Source organism: Anguilla rostrata, chromosome 7, assembly GCF_018555375.3.
Source record: "Anguilla rostrata isolate EN2019 chromosome 7, ASM1855537v3, whole genome shotgun sequence".
Classification (NCBI taxonomy): Eukaryota; Metazoa; Chordata; class Actinopteri; order Anguilliformes; family Anguillidae; genus Anguilla; species Anguilla rostrata.
In genome coordinates this window covers 13,063,095-13,079,935 of record NC_057939.1, presented here as the reverse complement: position 1 = coordinate 13,079,935, position 16,841 = coordinate 13,063,095, and the positions used below count along the sequence as shown (strand labels likewise).

Genomic DNA, 16,841 nt, shown 5'->3' with positions numbered 1-16,841 from the left:
TAGCGTCTGATTTACTTTGTGGTTAACGTTATTGCATCAGCCAGCCTATGAGAATAGCAGGCATGCTTTCCTCTGTCCACTGTGTGGACCTAGCGTGCCTACCTTATATACACAGACGAACACACACCATAGCGTGTACTCATGCCGATGCATAGAGGTACACAAATGCCCGCACGCACTTGCATACGCATGCAGATTCACATGGGGACACATATGCATGTACGCGCGAGCGCAATCGCGCAAAGGCAGAGCATTTCCTGTTACAGATAAATGGAAAGCTCCTGTATTTGCCTCTGCTTGGGTTTCTGCAGTTCAGGGAGCCCTCCCTGCTTGTGCGTCCCGAGGCTGAGTCACCCAGACAGTTGGAAAACGAACGAGGGAGAGAGGAGAGAGGGAGAGGAGAGAGGGAACAGAAAGAGTGGGAGGCTGCTGAGACAGATTTATTCTGGCCTCTTTGCCCAATATGAGACTGGAGCCAGGCTGAAATGGAAAAGGTGCGGTCCGCACACACGCTCACGCTCGTGACGTTTTCGCCTTGTGTTTCCGCACGTTCCTCCTGTGCCATGGAATTTTCCACTTGGTGGCTGGGGTGTAATTATGCTGTTGTGGCACACGGCTTGTTTTCTGTGCCCCCCCCCCCAAACCCACACACACACACACACTCTCCCTCACACCCAGTGCCCACTTAAACCCTGGTCGTTGAATGGGGGATTAATAAATGACTAGGGAGCTATTCCAGGTTTCTTTGGAAACTCAAAAAAAATCAAGCACAATTTATTACAAATGTAATCCTTATTTTGTGGTTTGTGGTTTATGGGTCTGCTGCATTGGCAGGAAAGTGTCGTGCTAAGTGCCACTGCAGTGGCTGCCGGTGGCAGAGTGGCCAGATTTGATTTGGCTCGCTTATCCTCTTCAAAGGATAACAGGGAAGGTGTGCCAGTATCATGGTAACAGTAGCAGGGGAGAAGGTGAAGGGTTCTCCGTTTGGCTTGGACTTTGTTTCGACATAAAGGCCATCACGGCATGCGCTGGAGCCAGCGTAGCCATGGGAGCTGGCGCGATGGAATATTTTATTATGGCCTTGTGTGCTTCGGCGTGCTTCACAGTCTCCCCGCCAACGGTTCGAATCATCGCAAGAATCCCACTTTCCAGACTCAGCCTTGTTCCCCCAGCTGGAATAAAGTAAACTGAATGCGATACGAAAGAGAGCAGAACGTGTGTAATGCAGAAACGTTTTGGCCACCACGCAAAAGTGTTTTTTTTTTTTGTCTCCATATATTGACAGGAATGGAGCTGCCTGCTGTGGGTCTGTATGTGCGTGTGTTTGTGTGTGTTCCGCTGTGTGTGTATATAGTCCCAGGGCGAGCGCTCCTCCCATTTGGCCATCTGGTTTGTGTAGCATTTGCGACCGGGGTGTTAATCGTCTGATCCCCGGGGCTGCGGTCAGGATCCCCCACTGCGGAGACGGACCTACTGCGCTCTCGTCCTGGCCGGGGGCTCTGCCTGTGCCCCGGCCTCTCATTGGTCGGGCCCCGGAGGCGCCTGGTCGCAACCCCCCAGCGTTAAAGCTGACCCACGAGAATCGGCCGTGTGTAATATCACCCCCCCCCCCCCTCCGAAAGACTTAATGGACGGCCCAGCAGCGCTCAGCTGGTCATTTTGGCGAAAAAGTGCGGATTCCTTTCCGCAGAGTTAGTTTGGAATGAATGGTCACCCTCAGAGCTACTGCGTAAGACTCTCTATGGTGCTGCCCTCTTGATTTCTGACTGGGCGTTTATCATTGAAATGCCTGGGTTTTTTTTCTGTCTTTCTCTTTCTTAACTTTGTGACTGCCCTGCGAGTTTCTATTCTGCCGTTAAAATGGCGCAGGGGAAACTCTCTGAGTTTGGTCCTTGTGAGGCCAGCAGCCGTCTTTCGTTTCTTTTCAGGCTTTTAAAGGCTTCCATTTCTCTCCAAGAGTGGCTAAAAACCTTTATAGGCTATCCCTTGCAGCAACCCACCATAATTTACTGGAACTCAGTGAACCCTGCTTTTTTGGAAAAAGGAACGACGATGCCATCGACGCTAACATGTGCTAATCCGCGGGGCTGCGAATGGTTGGCGATATAACGGATAAAGCCGTTGGTCTGTCTTAACCAGCAGAGGCTCATATTTGTTTAAAGGTTAATGTACTGTTGGGACTCCCAATGAGTGATTAATGCCCTCTCCAGCTCCTCTCCCCCAACTCACCCGTAACGCAGGCAACGTTGAAAAATTTTTACGAGGCCTTGCCTTGCCAGCCAGACTACAGGTCATTGGTCTATTTTCTGTTGTGCCTGTTTGTGCCCTCGTGGTTATCCAAGCACAGAGGATTCTGTTGCAGCTCCCTACAGCTGTTTGAGACTTGGCTTGTTGTACTGAAGTGTGTGGAACACTCAAATCCTCTTATGAAACAACAGCAACAACAACAACAACAAAAAATCTGACTTTCTCTGGCCAGGACTGACTTCAACTAACCATGAAAAAAGACATTTAAACATTAAACAAGTGAAGTAAAATTACACAGCAAAAAACATTCACTGTTTCCAAGTTTTCATTGTGTGATTCAGTGTAACATGCTAAGTTAAGCAAGCTAAATTCAGTAGCTAAATATAAAACTTTGTTTTCCATGCCATCTGTGAGCTGACATTGTGGTAAGGGATATAGCATACTGTGCATTCAGTGCTTTCTGGATGTGTTGTAGATCTAGACATGACAGCTCTGAAGCAAAGGATCTTGGGATTTTTTCTAAAATAGAGAGAATAGAAATGTACTCAAACTTAAAAAACTTCTAAGGCCATATAGCTCTATAATGTGTAGTTTTGTTCTATGAGGTTGTTGGATTTAAGTTTACCTTCAGCGTTTTCTCCAACAGTACACTTCTTACACCCTGTGGCTGGTAGTTGATTCGCAGTGAGAGACTCAAGCAAACTCATTCCTCAAAGCTGAACTATACTCTATCTGTTAGTGTTAATGTGCCCTTTCATCACAGAATACAGGGCTCTTTAAAACTGAGGCTCTGTGTGTGTGTACCAGTATGTGTGTGTACTTGTGTAGACTGGGGGTTGGAGGGGGACAGAAATCTTTGCTCCTGATAGATACTTAAGTGTGTTACTGGGTCGGGGGTCAGTATATGCAGTTTTGTGGTGGGGTAACTGCTCTTATGAGGTCGAACACATTAGAGAGGGAAGGGAAAATGTATTGGTAGAGGGAGGGTTACTCTGCTGAAGGGGGGGTAATGTATTACCAGAGGGAGGGGTAACTCTTATGATAGACAGGGGCAATGTAAATCCCTGGAATGCATTCTTGTTCCTGTTCCCATTGAACTTTGAGAACTGTGACAATGAGAATTTTGGAGGAAGTAACAAAAAAATACTTGTTTTGCATAGTCTAACACCTTCCTGTATTTTGGGAAATTCTCTCTTGACTGTGAATTGCTTTGTAAAATACACTGAGTTACTTATTTCCCAACATGAGGGTAAAATGGAAATTTCACAGGCAGGCTTTGTATTTCATTTCCTTCAAATTAGTCAACTAATTTGTAGCTACTGGGTATTTAAAATTGGCCGTTGGTTTGCTGGGATTCACAAGAAGTTTGTGAATCTGGACTGCTAGCTCCACCCCATGGTTCCTTGTACCTTTTTTTGGTACCTCTCTGGAAGGGTAGCGAAATTTAGTTCCAAGAACTATTCACGGTACCCTTCTGCTGGCAATGAAAACACATCCAGAACCCGTGATTTCATGGCATGGCATGGTACGGTATGGCACAGCACTGGAAACGGGGGTGTATTGGGAGGCGGGGCGAGTTACTCTTCTGAGAATGAGGGGTAAAGTATTGGCTGAGGGAGGTCTTGGGTATTTTTTGAGGCTGCAACCAATATGAATCCACTCTTTGTTTGAGGGAAGCTTTCTGTCTGCTGCGCTGTGTGGTGGGGGGACCAAACCAGCAGCATTTTTCCCCTCTTAGGAGAGGAGGAGTCCCCTGTGATCAGGGGTTTTCCCGTGACCACCGACCGGTGGAGAGAAGAGGGCTGGGGGGGGGGGTGAAGAGAAAGCGAGAGAGGGTTTGGATGGAGGGAAAGAGAGGTTGATTAAGGTAGAGGGGTTTGGAGAGAGAAAAAGCGTGAAGGAGATTTTGGGGAAAGGGAGAGGGAGGGAACGTGAGTGCACGCAGGCATGAGGGGCCTGGGGCTTTCCGGCGGCACAGGGGTCCAAAGGGCTTGTGGGAAATGTCTTCAGTTTCAGTTTCAGTGTTGAGGGCTGGTAGCGTGCTCTCTCCACACACATCTGCTGGCAGTGCAGGGAGGTGCAAGGAGCTCTGAAATGCCACCACCCTGCTGGATGGCGTGAGTAATATTCTGCCCATTTTATTATTATACATATTTTCCTCCACTAATTGCCCTTAATGACAGTTTGGCCTTACCTCTTTTTTTCCAGAAGTCCTAACAGCATGTGAACTGCTGCTCATGCCCAGTATTCTGTGTGGGTGTGTAAGTAGAGCATCCTTGGATTGAGTGTGTCATGGAGATGTGCGTGGCACAGCACAGTCAGTGTATAATCGCGCACTCAGCTCTGAGCTACACTACTCACTGTCATGCTGTCAGATCACTTGCTGGCAGGTCCACTGAGATTCTTTCTCGCTGTGCCCCTCAAAGGTTGCCACTCACTCTTAGCTGCAGAGCGGTTACCCACTTGCTCTGCCTTAGCTCTGTGCAGCTGCTTGCTTATGGTCAACTCTGACTAGCTACGCGCTCTGTCTTTAGTTACTAGTGCTCGCTCACTATTACCACTATTTCCTGTCCTACGTATTGGCAAGGTGTGGGCACCTGGTTTTTACATTTGTTGGTTGAAGTAACTGCAGAACTGAAGCCCGGGGAGTATGTCTGATTGTGTGCACAGGCCAGTTCGTTTTTTTTATCTTTTTTTGACTGCGGCGTGCTGGGCTGATTTTCAAAGAGGTGCTTATTTGGTAGTGGAAGTCGGGAAGCCACACACAAACCCGGCCTCGATAGTGGGTCATTGTAGTGCTATATGTGTGGCCGTGTTGATAACATTCAGTTCTCAGATCCGTTACCGAGGTCATTTTACATTTGGGTGGAGATACCCCAGAGGACTGCGTTCCTCTCCCTTTCACACCCTTATCACATGACTTTCAGATAACCAATCGCATGCACTCTGGAGAGCATGATATGTATGATATGAAACTTTCGAATCAATGTAATTATATCTGGATATGTCGTGGATGAGTAAATCAACACAAATCAGTAAATCAGAGACTTTTGCCGTTCTGGGTAAGTAAATGAATACTAACCTGTGGTTCACCTTGTACTTATCTCATTTAACTCTTGTGTATAAATTGAATCACATTATTCAATGATGTCAATGTTGTATAGATACAATTGGAAGATCCAGCAACCATAATTGCCATGACGGACCAGTAGCTGTCGGCTGTGGCAGAAGAGATCCATGGGGTCTTCTGTCTTGCATCAGGAATCACTTTTAATTGAATCAGTCATTACCCTTTCACTGGGTCTCTCCGTGTATTATATCTGAGTCTCTCCTGGAGTATTGGGGGAGTGTCATCAGCTGTCAATCACATGATTGGCGGATGAAAAGGCAGGGTCGAGGGTCAGGGCGGAGGATCGGAGGTGAAGATTAAGCTGCGCTCATGTGATCCGCGTTCAGAAATTCGAGCGACTTAGCGGGCACAGAGGATCCTAACGTCACCCCCCCCCCCCCACTCTCCACTGGAATCCAGTAGGAATTTTGTGGTTGGAGGTTTGAAGCAAGCAACCCCCCCCTCTCCCTCCCTCCCGATGGGCAGCAGTCCCTTAAGGAGAGCAGGAGGGAGAGCTCGTGTGCAGCAGCCCTTCAGCTGGAGCCAAAAGCGAGCTCCTGTGCCTTAGCGTCAGGCTCCTGAATCCGACACAGACGCTACGCTTACGGTTCTTACATCTCCTGCAAGACGCACCCCCCACCCCACCCTACTCCCCACTCAGCCCAAGACTCTCCAGTTGGTCTTTTGCAGGGTCTGACCCTGCATTAATAAAAATGTTATTGACAGAGCTTCATTCCCCAGTATATCAAGTTACTTACACTGGTGTGACGCTCACAAAGCCTGTTTTGTATGGCAATACCCGTCAGGCCCATTAAAGAAGATTTGGGGGCCCGGGTTGAATGGGGTAAAGGCCAGAAGAAGATCAGAACTGCCATAGCAACCGACATCCCCCACCCACCCCCCCCAGTCCCTTCTCCAGTCACACTTCGCATCTCTGATTATTTTCACAAGGCCAGATAGACCCCTGACTCGGAGCGGCGGAGGCTGCAGAAAGCCGATCGATGGACACGACCGGAATAAATTGCGGAGACTGCAGGAGCGTTAAAGTCGTTTGGAATTGCCGTGGGTGGGTGGCTACGCGCCCTCACGCAAGCCATTCATCTAGCGGAGGTCCGGGCCCGTGCCATGTTAATGTTACTCGTTCAGCTTTAAAAACAAACACGTGGATTTTATTTGACTCATAATTCAGGGGCTGGCTTGGCGTGCTGATAAGTTCTCCACAGTAGCCTCCTTCCAGGCTTCTGGTGAATGCAACTGCTGCCTGTGGGATTGAGACTTCTGGATCGCACGAGTCATTAGCGTGGATCCAAACTGCAACTGCAGAAAACAATCCCGCCCATGGGATCCCTGCTGGGGAATGACGGAGAAATGGAGAGACGGAGCGGGGGAAAGGAGAGGGAGATGAGTGGGAAGGAGGGGGTGGGGGGCAGCCTCCTTGCGACTCAAAGAAACAGTCGGTTGCCAGCCATGGGCTGATGCGTGAAAAGTCCTGTGACAATGCGGGTCAGTGCAGCTGCTGACCTTGGAGTGGCAGGGGGGAGGGGGGGGGCGCGTGGGTGGTATTGGGGTGAGTGGACGGGGACAGGCAGTGGGGGGGAGTGTGTGGGTCCCCCGATGGGCTTCGGTCAGGGCGTCTCGGGCTACGGGGAATGGGATTTGACGGGTGTAAAGCCCACCCCCCCGTCCCCCACAGTCCCAGGCTCCAGCTGGCTCCGAGAGTCTGCGTTTGCGCTCGCTGTGCTCGTACACTTCCTCTGCTGCTCCAGCGGCGGCGGCCACAGCGGGCTGGTCGGCGGCGTTCTGTCGTGACGGAGGCCGCGGCGGTGGCCTCGACTCCACGCCAGCGCTGCGGTCACAGCGAAGGCCGGCGAGCGTTTCTCCTGCCTCTGACTGGAAGCGAACCACTGGCGTGAGTCTTTGGGGTAGGAAACAATCCCCTCCACCCCCCCCCCCCACCACAGCCCCCTCCCCACAGCCACCCCTTCTCCCAGAGACGCTGACGCGCAGGCGGCCCTCTTGCCCCCGGGCTCGAAGACCGCCAACGCGTTTTCCGGCACGTTCCACCTGCTGTGCGGTTAGCGCAGATGGCCGAAGGGCCTCACCAGGCCCGGCTGCGCGTGCATTCTGCGCGGCGCGCGGCGAGATGTGAGCGGAGGGGGAGGGGACCACACAACGATGGCTTTTTATTTGCGGCAGAGGAGCAGATGGGCCGCATTTGTGGAGGAATCTAACACCAAATATGAATATCGCACGCCGTTGTTTTTTCCTCCCCTCTGAGCGCGGCGCCCGGTCTTGGCATCCTCGCTCGCCTCTCGCGCTCCGATAGGACGCTTCGGAGACCGAGCCTCGCGTTCGCCGGGTGCAGGAGGGCGCCCGTCTTCTCTTCCTCCCTTCCGCGTCCCTTCCACACAAAAAACCGGTCTGACTCAGACGTTCTGGAGAAATCGAAGCGCCGCTACGCGGTTTTTTTTTTAAGGCGGCTGCTGGGCTGGAAAGGCACGCTGAGGAACGCCTGTGTCTCGCTGATGGGATTTCAGAGCGAATGAAGGTCTTACCTTTCTCTCCGTGCACCTGTGTGATCGCCTTTCTCCGAAATACCCACGTATTTATTCAAAGTAAGTGATTCCCCCCCCCCCCCCCCCCCATTTGTTGCGTTTTTTTTATTGTCGTCGTTTCCGATTCGGTTTCCTGCGGTGCCGTGGATAGATAAACACCGATCGCGCTCAGCTGGTGTGAACGCTCTTTGGATGGTTTTGGCTGCCAGAATGAACAGTGTAAATAAAATGGAAGCCTGTGTGCGTGGGCTCCCCTTGCGTTGTGAGGTTCCGCTTTTCTGTGGAAAGAAGAAGCAACAAAACGGTTCAGACGAAAGGCTCGGCTTTGGGCGGCGTTCCCTGGGGAGGATGACTGGCCCGAGGACGAGGAAGGTTGCCGAGGAAGGTTGCGGGCTGCCGTCAGTAATCCGCGAGACGGGGAACGGCGCGCGATCAACTTGAAGATGTCCTTTGGTGGGGGATCGACTTGTCGGCCCCAGGAGAGATTCGGGGAGGAAACGCTCAAGGAGGGGAGTGCTGTGTGGTGTCCCGTTACGGGCAGATGGGGCAGGGAGGTGGAGACGGGGGGCGGGGGGGGGGGAGGGGATGGGATTGTGGGTGGGCAGCAGTATGCAAGACACTGACGTGAGGATAGGGAAAGGAATCAGTGCTGTGATACTGGTGGTGTGTCTGCCCCCTGTCAACAGAAGGGCCAGGATCCGGTGCCCAGCGATGTCCTCTGCTACTCTAGCTTCTCTTCTTCCAACTTAGGTTCTTTGGTTAATTAGCATCGGAGATATTTCAGCTGTCTCTTATTGGTGAGTGTGCTCAAGACCTGGTTTTTTTTAACCAAAACCGGGGATTTTAATCTCTTTCTGTCATTTCTGTCCTCTGTTGGAGGGTTGTTGTTATTCTTGGTGGTTTAAGACTCAAAACAGACCATTTAAATGTATGTTTATGGCGGAATTGTCTGTTGCTTTTTATAGTGCCACTGTCACAAAACAGTTGACAGAATATCTAAAAATGAAAAAAAATGATTCCTAACCCCAGTAAAATGTGGTTGAGAGAAACTGTCAGAAAACTTTGGTGTAGAAACTTGAAAGGCTTATGAAGGAACAGAGCCCCCAGTTTGCTGCAGACATTAATTGACTCCGTGGTTGCCTGTGATAGGTCGTGCGCACGGTCGTTCTACGCGGTGAGGCAGGGCGAGAGCTCTTCATGCTAACATATTGGTGGTGGGAGGCTTGGCCGTTGGTGCGCCTGTTTTGTGTGTGATGCATGCATAAATGCACATATCCGCTCGCTCCTGCTGCTCTTTCCTTAGAGCGACATGGTGCAATGTATCAGAGCTTAGACTGGAAGCCTTATTAGGGGTATGCTAAGCTATGTTGTGCTTTCGAGAACAGTTTTTTTTTTTTCCCCTGTTCCTTGCGTAAGGTATCTGCGCTTCACAGGAAATTGATTTATTTTTGGACTTCCGATCACTTCTTTCACACTTAATTTGACTGAGGTGTGATCTTCCTCTTTCCCCCACAGGAAGTGTTGTTAGCTCACTCGACAGTATGCATTCTCCTTAACAATAGGTGAAAATTGCTCCCTGAGGAGAAAGGCACTCAGCGCGGCAGTGTGTAATCAGGTTTTACTCCGCTAACTAATGACAGACTTCGCCAGGTGGGCCCGCCCCACAGTCCTGCCGGTGGCTTCCAGGTGTGGGAGAAAGCTCTCCAGGAATGCTCCTCACTCTTTCCTGGTCCTCGCAGGAGAACCAGAACGCCTCAGCTCAGTTTAAGAAAGCGGGGCAGAGAGCAGAAGAATAACGTCACCGTCGCACACGGGCCGGGCAGTGCCTGGATCTGTCGCGGAGTCTGGGGCGATGCTTGGGAGCGGAATGTGTGACACAGCTGTCTGAAAGCAGCCTCTGTTTCCACCGGGATGTTTCTAGCTGAGGGACTCGCTACCGCGATCGAGGCATTTGGGTGTTTTTTTATTTTTACGGCTCTACCTTAGACACCTGACAGCCAGGTGTGCACCCGCAGCCTGTTCTGTGTCCCCCAGTCACGGCCTGGGGTACATGTAGGATCTGTGTGCAACTTTCCAGCTTCACTTCACTTCAGGTTATTGAAAATATCGACAAAATATAATTCGATGTGGCGGAGATGTATTGCTTGAAATTTGAATTAAATCTGCTTAATCAAAATATGAAAAAAAAGTATATTTGTGGGCAAGCTCAACATTTGTTCTCTGCTTCATCTCTCTCTCTCTCTCTCATATCCAGCATGCCCCTGGAAGGATGGAGCCCTTTGGCTTTCTGAGAACAGCGCCCCCTGTAGCTGTTGCGCGTTTACGGACGCCCAGGACGCGGTGTGCGTCCCTGAGCTGGCAGTAGCGGGAGAGCGGAGTGACGGACAGCTGCCCATCATGCCCGGGTGGCGGTCTCAGTGGCGCCTGGTCCTGCTCAACTCCCTGACCTGCGGCCTGGAGATCTGCGTGGCGGCCGGCATCACCTACGTCCCGCCCTTACTGCTGGAGGCTGGCGTGGAGGAGAAGTACATGACTATGGTGCTCGGTGAGGATCTGCCTGCGCACTCTTACACATACACGCACACACTGGCTTTAAAAAACACTTTTTCCGTGTTTCATCCAGTTGTCTGGCCAACAGTTTCTCAGTGGCCATATTATACGTGGGTACAGCAGCTCCGTCAGTACACTTACTCACTCCCTCCATTTTTAAAAATTGTTCCGGACGCAGCTGTTTGCGTTCCTGTTTGCGTGGAGGTGGAGTTCATGACCTCGGGGCGCGCAGTGTGTCTCTCCACCGCTCAGGGCTTAATGACTTAATTGAGGTTGCTTGCGTAAACCGGAGAACGCAGTCACCTGCTTCTTTTCCAGGTAACAATCAGGCGCAAATTGAAAGGCAGCTGTAGAGCGAACTGTGGGAAGCAGATCTGAAGGAGTGGAGCTGCTGAAAGAGAGAGAGGGAGGGAGGGAAAGAGAGAGAGAGAGAGGAGGAGAGAGAGAGGAGAGGAGGGAGAAGGAGAGAGGGAGAGGAGAGAGAGGAAGGGAGGAGAAGAGGAGAGGAGAGGAGAGAGAGAGAGCAGCCATAGTGTTGTAGCTTTGAGTCTGATACCGCAGTTTAATATATAATAATCATTTACACATACAGTACATTTTTTCTGTGTGACTACACTTTTATGTAGCTGTTTGTGCGTGATGTGGTGTTGTGTGTGTACATGAATGAGAGAGAGAGATAAACATTGAAAGAGAGAGAGAGAGGACAGTTGCTTGTCTAGCTGAGGCACTTGTATTAATGATGCATTCTGTGGTTGGGTTGAGTCTGTGCCACTGCTTAATTTTTGCAGTCCTTTGGAGCAGTGCATGCGTTTGGAGTATGTGAGGTTCAGTGACAGGCCTGTGGTTATGATTGGTAATTCTAAACTGGGGAGGGGGGGGTGGTTGGGAATGTGAAAGTGTGTGTGTGGATGTGTGTGTGTGTGTGTGTGTGTGTGTGTGTGTGTGACATTCAGAATGTGATGGAAAGCATATTTTGAATCCGAGATGAGGGTGGCTGTGTGTGTGAGATAAATCTTAGGTCTAAGTCTAAATGTTTATTCATCTGTATGTGTCTTCTGTGTTTTTAATTCATGGTGACCATGCATCGGTCGCATTGGTGTCCTGGTATGCATGTCCACGTATGTCTGCCAGAACCAAACACAAAGAAAAATTCCATTTGGCACCACACAGTGCCCTCTAAATCAAATGTTCTTTTTATTTTCTATTTTTTTTTTTTTCAACTGAATTGCTACAATAAACAGTATTTTTAAAAGCCACACACTGCGTGGTTTTGTTTGAGGCTACAGCCCCTAATAAGGGGGGAAAAAATTCAACCGACAGAAAAAATTCAACCGAGAGTGAAGGGCGGATGCCCAATGAGTGGCCTGGGAAGCTCTTGTCCTTTACAGTGGACGTGCGCCGGTGGTGTTTGCCGGGGGGGGGGAAGCGGGGCTTCCCGTGGAGCAGCAGGGAGACCTGCGTCGTGGCGATTGCGCGGTGCCCTGTGGCGCCGTTTGATGTTGGTGGAGAACGCCACCCTGCCGCTCCCCCCCCTTCCCCCCCCCCCTTGGGCCGTCGCTTGGCACAGACCCGCTCTGGAGAGTAAACAAACAGCCGGGCTCTCTCCTGAGCAACAGCCGCCCCTGGATTACGCGTCTGACTGCACTGTGGGGCTGTGCAATCCTGCTTACTTACTGTAAATACACGCCTTTTCCCCCTCTATGATGGTACTTGCACACGCCGAACTTCATGTATCTTCTGAAAAGATTGATGATGCATGCAGTTTTATTTCTGCTCTCCCCTCTTAAAAATTCGTATTGTGCAGGTCAGATATTTCTGCTGTTAAATGGTGCCTACACTGCTGTTTTTTATTGCATGCCATTGCTCTTGCATTTGTGTTTTTTTTTCTTCTTCACACATAAAATGCCACATTTAATCACCTTCAGTGATAGTATGAGTTTTTTAAAGGATAGTAGGAAAACATTTTTTTGAGGCTCTGTCTTTTTTTCATAAATCTGATCCTCATGCTTTACAGTACAGCCATCTTTTTGTTTGACCAAAAATATAGAAAATATTAAAATATTGCTGTTGTTTTATCTAGGCATATGTGGTAGTCATGCCCTATATTGTGGACTGTGCAGAACTGACTTGGCCCTGGCCCAAACAGCTGCACAGATTCTGCAGAGAGAGCCTTTGTGCCCAGGTCTTCCACCAGTGAGCTGAAAATTCATTCATCTACTCCAGTGGAGATCAGACCACTTTCTGAACTTAAAATTTGCCTAGTTTTTAATTGAGCTGTCATTTTGGGCATATAATCAAAACTTGATTGACATTGGTTTTTCTGTGTTTTGGTTTTCTGATTGAGGGAAAAAAAAGTCTAGAACTGTTAGGGAAAATGAACCCCAGTGACATTTGTGGTGCATTGTGCCAAGTCTGCGTGAAGTTATTGGCCTTTACGAAGCAAATTTATAAATGCAAACAAATTCTAGGCAAACACTTATGCGCTGGTATGTGTATTTTATTCGTAATGTGTAATATTTGTGGAGGGCATCGTTCCGCGTAGTTTACTGCGTAGCACTGGAAGAGCCCGTGGTTCTTCAGTAATCGGAGCTCCTGAGAAAGTCCAAACTGATACGTGTGTGTGGAGCTGTGGTTTCAGTCACCCTGCCCGCCCCCTTCTGAACTAACACACAGGAAACGCAGACAGAGACGCACAAACACACACACACACGCACGTAAACGCACAAACGTGCGTACAGACCCACACGCGCGCGCGCGCACACACGCACATGCATGCCCCACCACACATGCGTAAAACAAGCAAACTCACAGCAATGCTCACGGATAGACGCACGCGTTCAAAAAACAGAAACTGAACACGGACACGCGCCGTCTGAAACGTGCCCCGGGACAGGTCTCCCCGTGACGCGCGCGTACTTCCGTCTCCCAGCGTCCCGATGACGGCTTTCCACAGCTGTGCCGGGCAGGAATGTGGCTACGCCGCGGGCTGGTTTGTTTGTGTGTGCTGGTCCCCTTCGATCTCCATGCCGACCGCGGTCCGCGTGTCTATTACAGTTACCATGTGGGGGGACAGGAGTGTAGGTTACAGAGAGAAGGGACACCTCAACAACACTGATTCAGATACAAGTCAACAACTACATTTTATCTGGCGTTTTGGCATACGATTTTAGGCCTTTGTCCAGGGCGACTTTCATAGTTCACATACCGTCCAAGTGCATTAGCCCAAGGATACGACGACACTTGGGAATCAAACCGGCTACTTTACCTTGCTGGGCCACTTCCCTCACCATTCCACTCCACTGCCACTCAGATGTAAAATTACAAGGCCTTTAATGAGAAAATTATTTAAAGTCTTTTTTTTTTTTTTTTTTAATGAGTTTGTTGGAATTCATTGCTTTGACCATCCTGGGCTACCGTAGTTGGCTGCTCCTGGCACAGTTTGGTCTGTGTGAGCTGTGTGCACATAAAGCTTATTGTGAAGAACTGACGGAAGTGGAGAACATCTGGGATATTGGCAGTGGAGAGCCAGCTCAAAATGGCAGCTTGAGAATGGCTTTTTCACACTGTGAGGACAATACACAAAAGGAGAGGATGGTGTTGTCCTCTGGACCAGTTTAAAAAAAAAAACACACAAATCAAATGGATTGATTGTACAATTGTCTGATAGTTGCTGTGGTATTACCTAAACTATGGTAATGCAAGGTGGATATATTTCTTTCAGAAAGATTCAGCTGGTTCAGTTATTTGTTTTTTATGTATCCACTACAGTGTAAGGTTCCTTGTTGAAGAATTGCATTTGCATTTTTAATTTGCCAAGATATTCACATCACGTAGGTGAATTAACTCTAAGGAAATTTCACTCAGCAAACCTGTGTGAATCTCCTGCCGTTGCTGACAGCCTGATTTGCATGATGACAGCGTGACTTTTAATACAAACTGTGTGTGGAGGAAAGACGGCAAAACATTACTCACGCCGGCACCGCTTAGCAACCTCCCGTTTTCCGGCGAGGGAGATGATCATTCCCATGGCTAACGATAACCCGTGAATCATCATTTAACCACCTGGTTAATGTGCAGTATGCTTACAGCCTGTTGGATAGACATTCTGCAGTAAGTAAAAGTATTTAAGCTGTGCTGAATTTGTGTGTGTGTGTGTGCGTAAATCTAGTCCCAAAAGCACAGCCTGTGTCCTCTAGGCCTGGGCAGGGGAATATGATAACCTGTGTTTAAAAGGCCTTCAGCTTTCAAAAGGAGGGGGAAAAGTGCCTGTTCTGAAGGCCTCAGTGGTAATGAGAGGAGCTGGAACTCGAGGGACCGTTTCCCTGAGCCCCGAACATGTATATCATATTTGTGTTCCGTGTCGGTTGGAATGCGGGAACTGAAACCTTTGTTGCTCAACATTTAGACCGCGATGGCGACACGCGACGGTACATTCCGGGTGTTCATCTGAGGTCCTGTTTATATACACAAACAGGAATGCAGAGTTGAACTCTTATTTACTTTATCAGTACAATGGTACAATGGTACAATCAGTACCAAAGTTTGAAAGTTGTTTTTAATATCAAGCGGCAAGTTAGTAGCTGACATTTCATCTTCCTCTCTCTCAGAGATCTTACAGAATGCTGTGTGTCTCTTGTATGAGATCTCTTTTGATTGGTTCATTTGGGTGAGTGATTGACAGAACACAGTGACTTCTCATTATGTGATTCATTAGGCTTGTGACTGAAGGTGTGTTGAAATAGTCTCTCTCCCCCTCTCCCTCTCTCTCTCCCCCTCTCTACCTCCCTCTCCCTCTCTCTCTCGCCCTCTCTCTCCCCGTCCCTCCCTCTCCCTCTCTCTCTCGCCCCGTCCCTCCCTCTCACTGTTTCTCATTCTCTCCTCTCTCTCCCCATTCCCCTCCCTCCCTCCCTCCCTCGGCTTCTCCCTCTCTCTCTCTCTCTCTCCCCCTCCCCCCCACCCCAGGCATCGGGCCCGTACTGGGCCTGCTCTTCATCCCGCTCATTGGCTCGGCTAGCGACCGCTGCACCAGCAGCTACGGCCGGCGCCGCCCCTTCATCTGGCTGCTGTCGCTGGGGGTGCTGGTGGCACTGCTCATCATCCCCCACGCCGACGTCCTGGCCGCCCAGTTCAGCTGGGGGGGCCGCGCCCTGCAGGTGGGCTTCCTCATCCTGGGGGTGGGGCTCCTGGACTTCTGCGGCCAGGTGTGCTTCACGCCGCTGGAGGCCCTCCTGTCCGACCTGTACCACGAGGAGGAGGACTGCGGCCAGGCCTTCGCCATGTTCTCCTTCATGGTCAGCCTGGGCGGCTGCATCGGCTACCTGCTGCCCGCGCTCGACTGGAGCGGCGGCCTCCTGTCACTCTACCTGGGCGGCCAGGCCGAGTGCCTCTTCTCCGTCCTCATCCTCATCTTCGTGACGAGCGTCCTGGTCACCATGAAGGTGTCACAGGAGCCCCCCGGCTACAGTGGCGTTGGTGGCGGCGGCGGCAGCGGCAGCAGCCCTGCCCTGGAGCCGCACCCCCCGGAGGCCGGGGGCCGGCGCGTGCCGCGCTCCTGCTGCTACCTGCTGCGCTGCAAGCTGCGGCTGCTGAAGGCGGGGCCGCTGCTCTGCCTGCTGCGCACCTGCTGGTCCATGACGCCCACCATCTACCGCAGCTACTGCCACATGCCGCGCGTGATGCGCCAGCTGTGCGTGGCGCAGCTCTGCAGCTGGATGGCCGTCATGTCCTTCATGCTCTTCTACACGGACTTTGTGGGGGAGGGGCTCTACGAGGGCGTGCCCAGCGCCGCCCCCGGGATGGCCTCCCGGCAGCGCTACGACGAAGGTGAGCTTGTGGAGGCCCACCCTCCTCACGTCAACCCGGCCTCCTCCTCCTCCTCGTTTCCCCCCCCCCATGTCTGCGCTGCCACCTGCTGGCCACTCGGAACACAGCACACAGCGAGTGAGAGCCTGCTTCTGATTGGCTAAACAAGGTTCACAGGCTGAGTGGTCAAAGGGCATATTGTACTCCCTTTCATTGTGTGCGCCTGCTCATGTTCTGGATGGTAACGCACACCATGAATGTGCCTCTCATAAAGTTTCATTAACTTAAAGTGCATTAAGTAGAAAGCCGTCAATACTGTATTGTATTGAATTAATTGAAATGGGATTCAGTCCCAGTTTGCCTTCAAGACAGGGTGTTCCCTCCCCGCCTGTGGAGAGAAACATTAGCCCAGCCTTTGTTGACCAGTAGATTAGCCTGAATAGTCTTGTTCAGGTGACTTCCTCCTCACCTTGCTAGGAGGGTGGATACGATACTAAGATGAGGGAAAGACAATAATGTTTTAACCTTTAGCACCTATTTTACCAAACCCGGTTGCGAGTTTTGAAAAAGGCGTAGGT

General features: G+C 50.6%; 2 protein-coding genes across 7 annotated transcripts in view; both read left to right on the top strand.

Moving 5' to 3' along the window:
- The window catches only part of LOC135258571 (adenosine deaminase 2-A-like), a 230,085-nt gene that overhangs the window by 126,398 nt on the left and 86,846 nt on the right, over positions 1 to 16,841 (top strand). The window lies entirely within an intron of this gene.
- zgc:77158 (solute carrier family 45 member 3) overlaps positions 1 to 16,841 on the top strand; it is a 33,544-nt gene that overhangs the window by 7,896 nt on the left and 8,807 nt on the right. For 4 of the 6 annotated variants that reach the window (XM_064342886.1, XM_064342889.1, XM_064342890.1 and 1 more), the window contains 2 exons: positions 10,166 to 10,456; positions 15,424 to 16,284. In XM_064342886.1, the coding sequence (XP_064198956.1) occupies positions 10,309 to 10,456; positions 15,424 to 16,284 (1,009 nt within the window). In that variant the 5' untranslated portion in view covers positions 10,166 to 10,308. Of the gene's footprint in view, positions 1 to 7,351; positions 7,972 to 8,548; positions 8,709 to 10,165; positions 10,457 to 15,423; positions 16,285 to 16,841 lie in introns of those variants that run through there. The other 2 variants (XM_064342885.1, XM_064342891.1) reach the window with 2 other exon arrangements.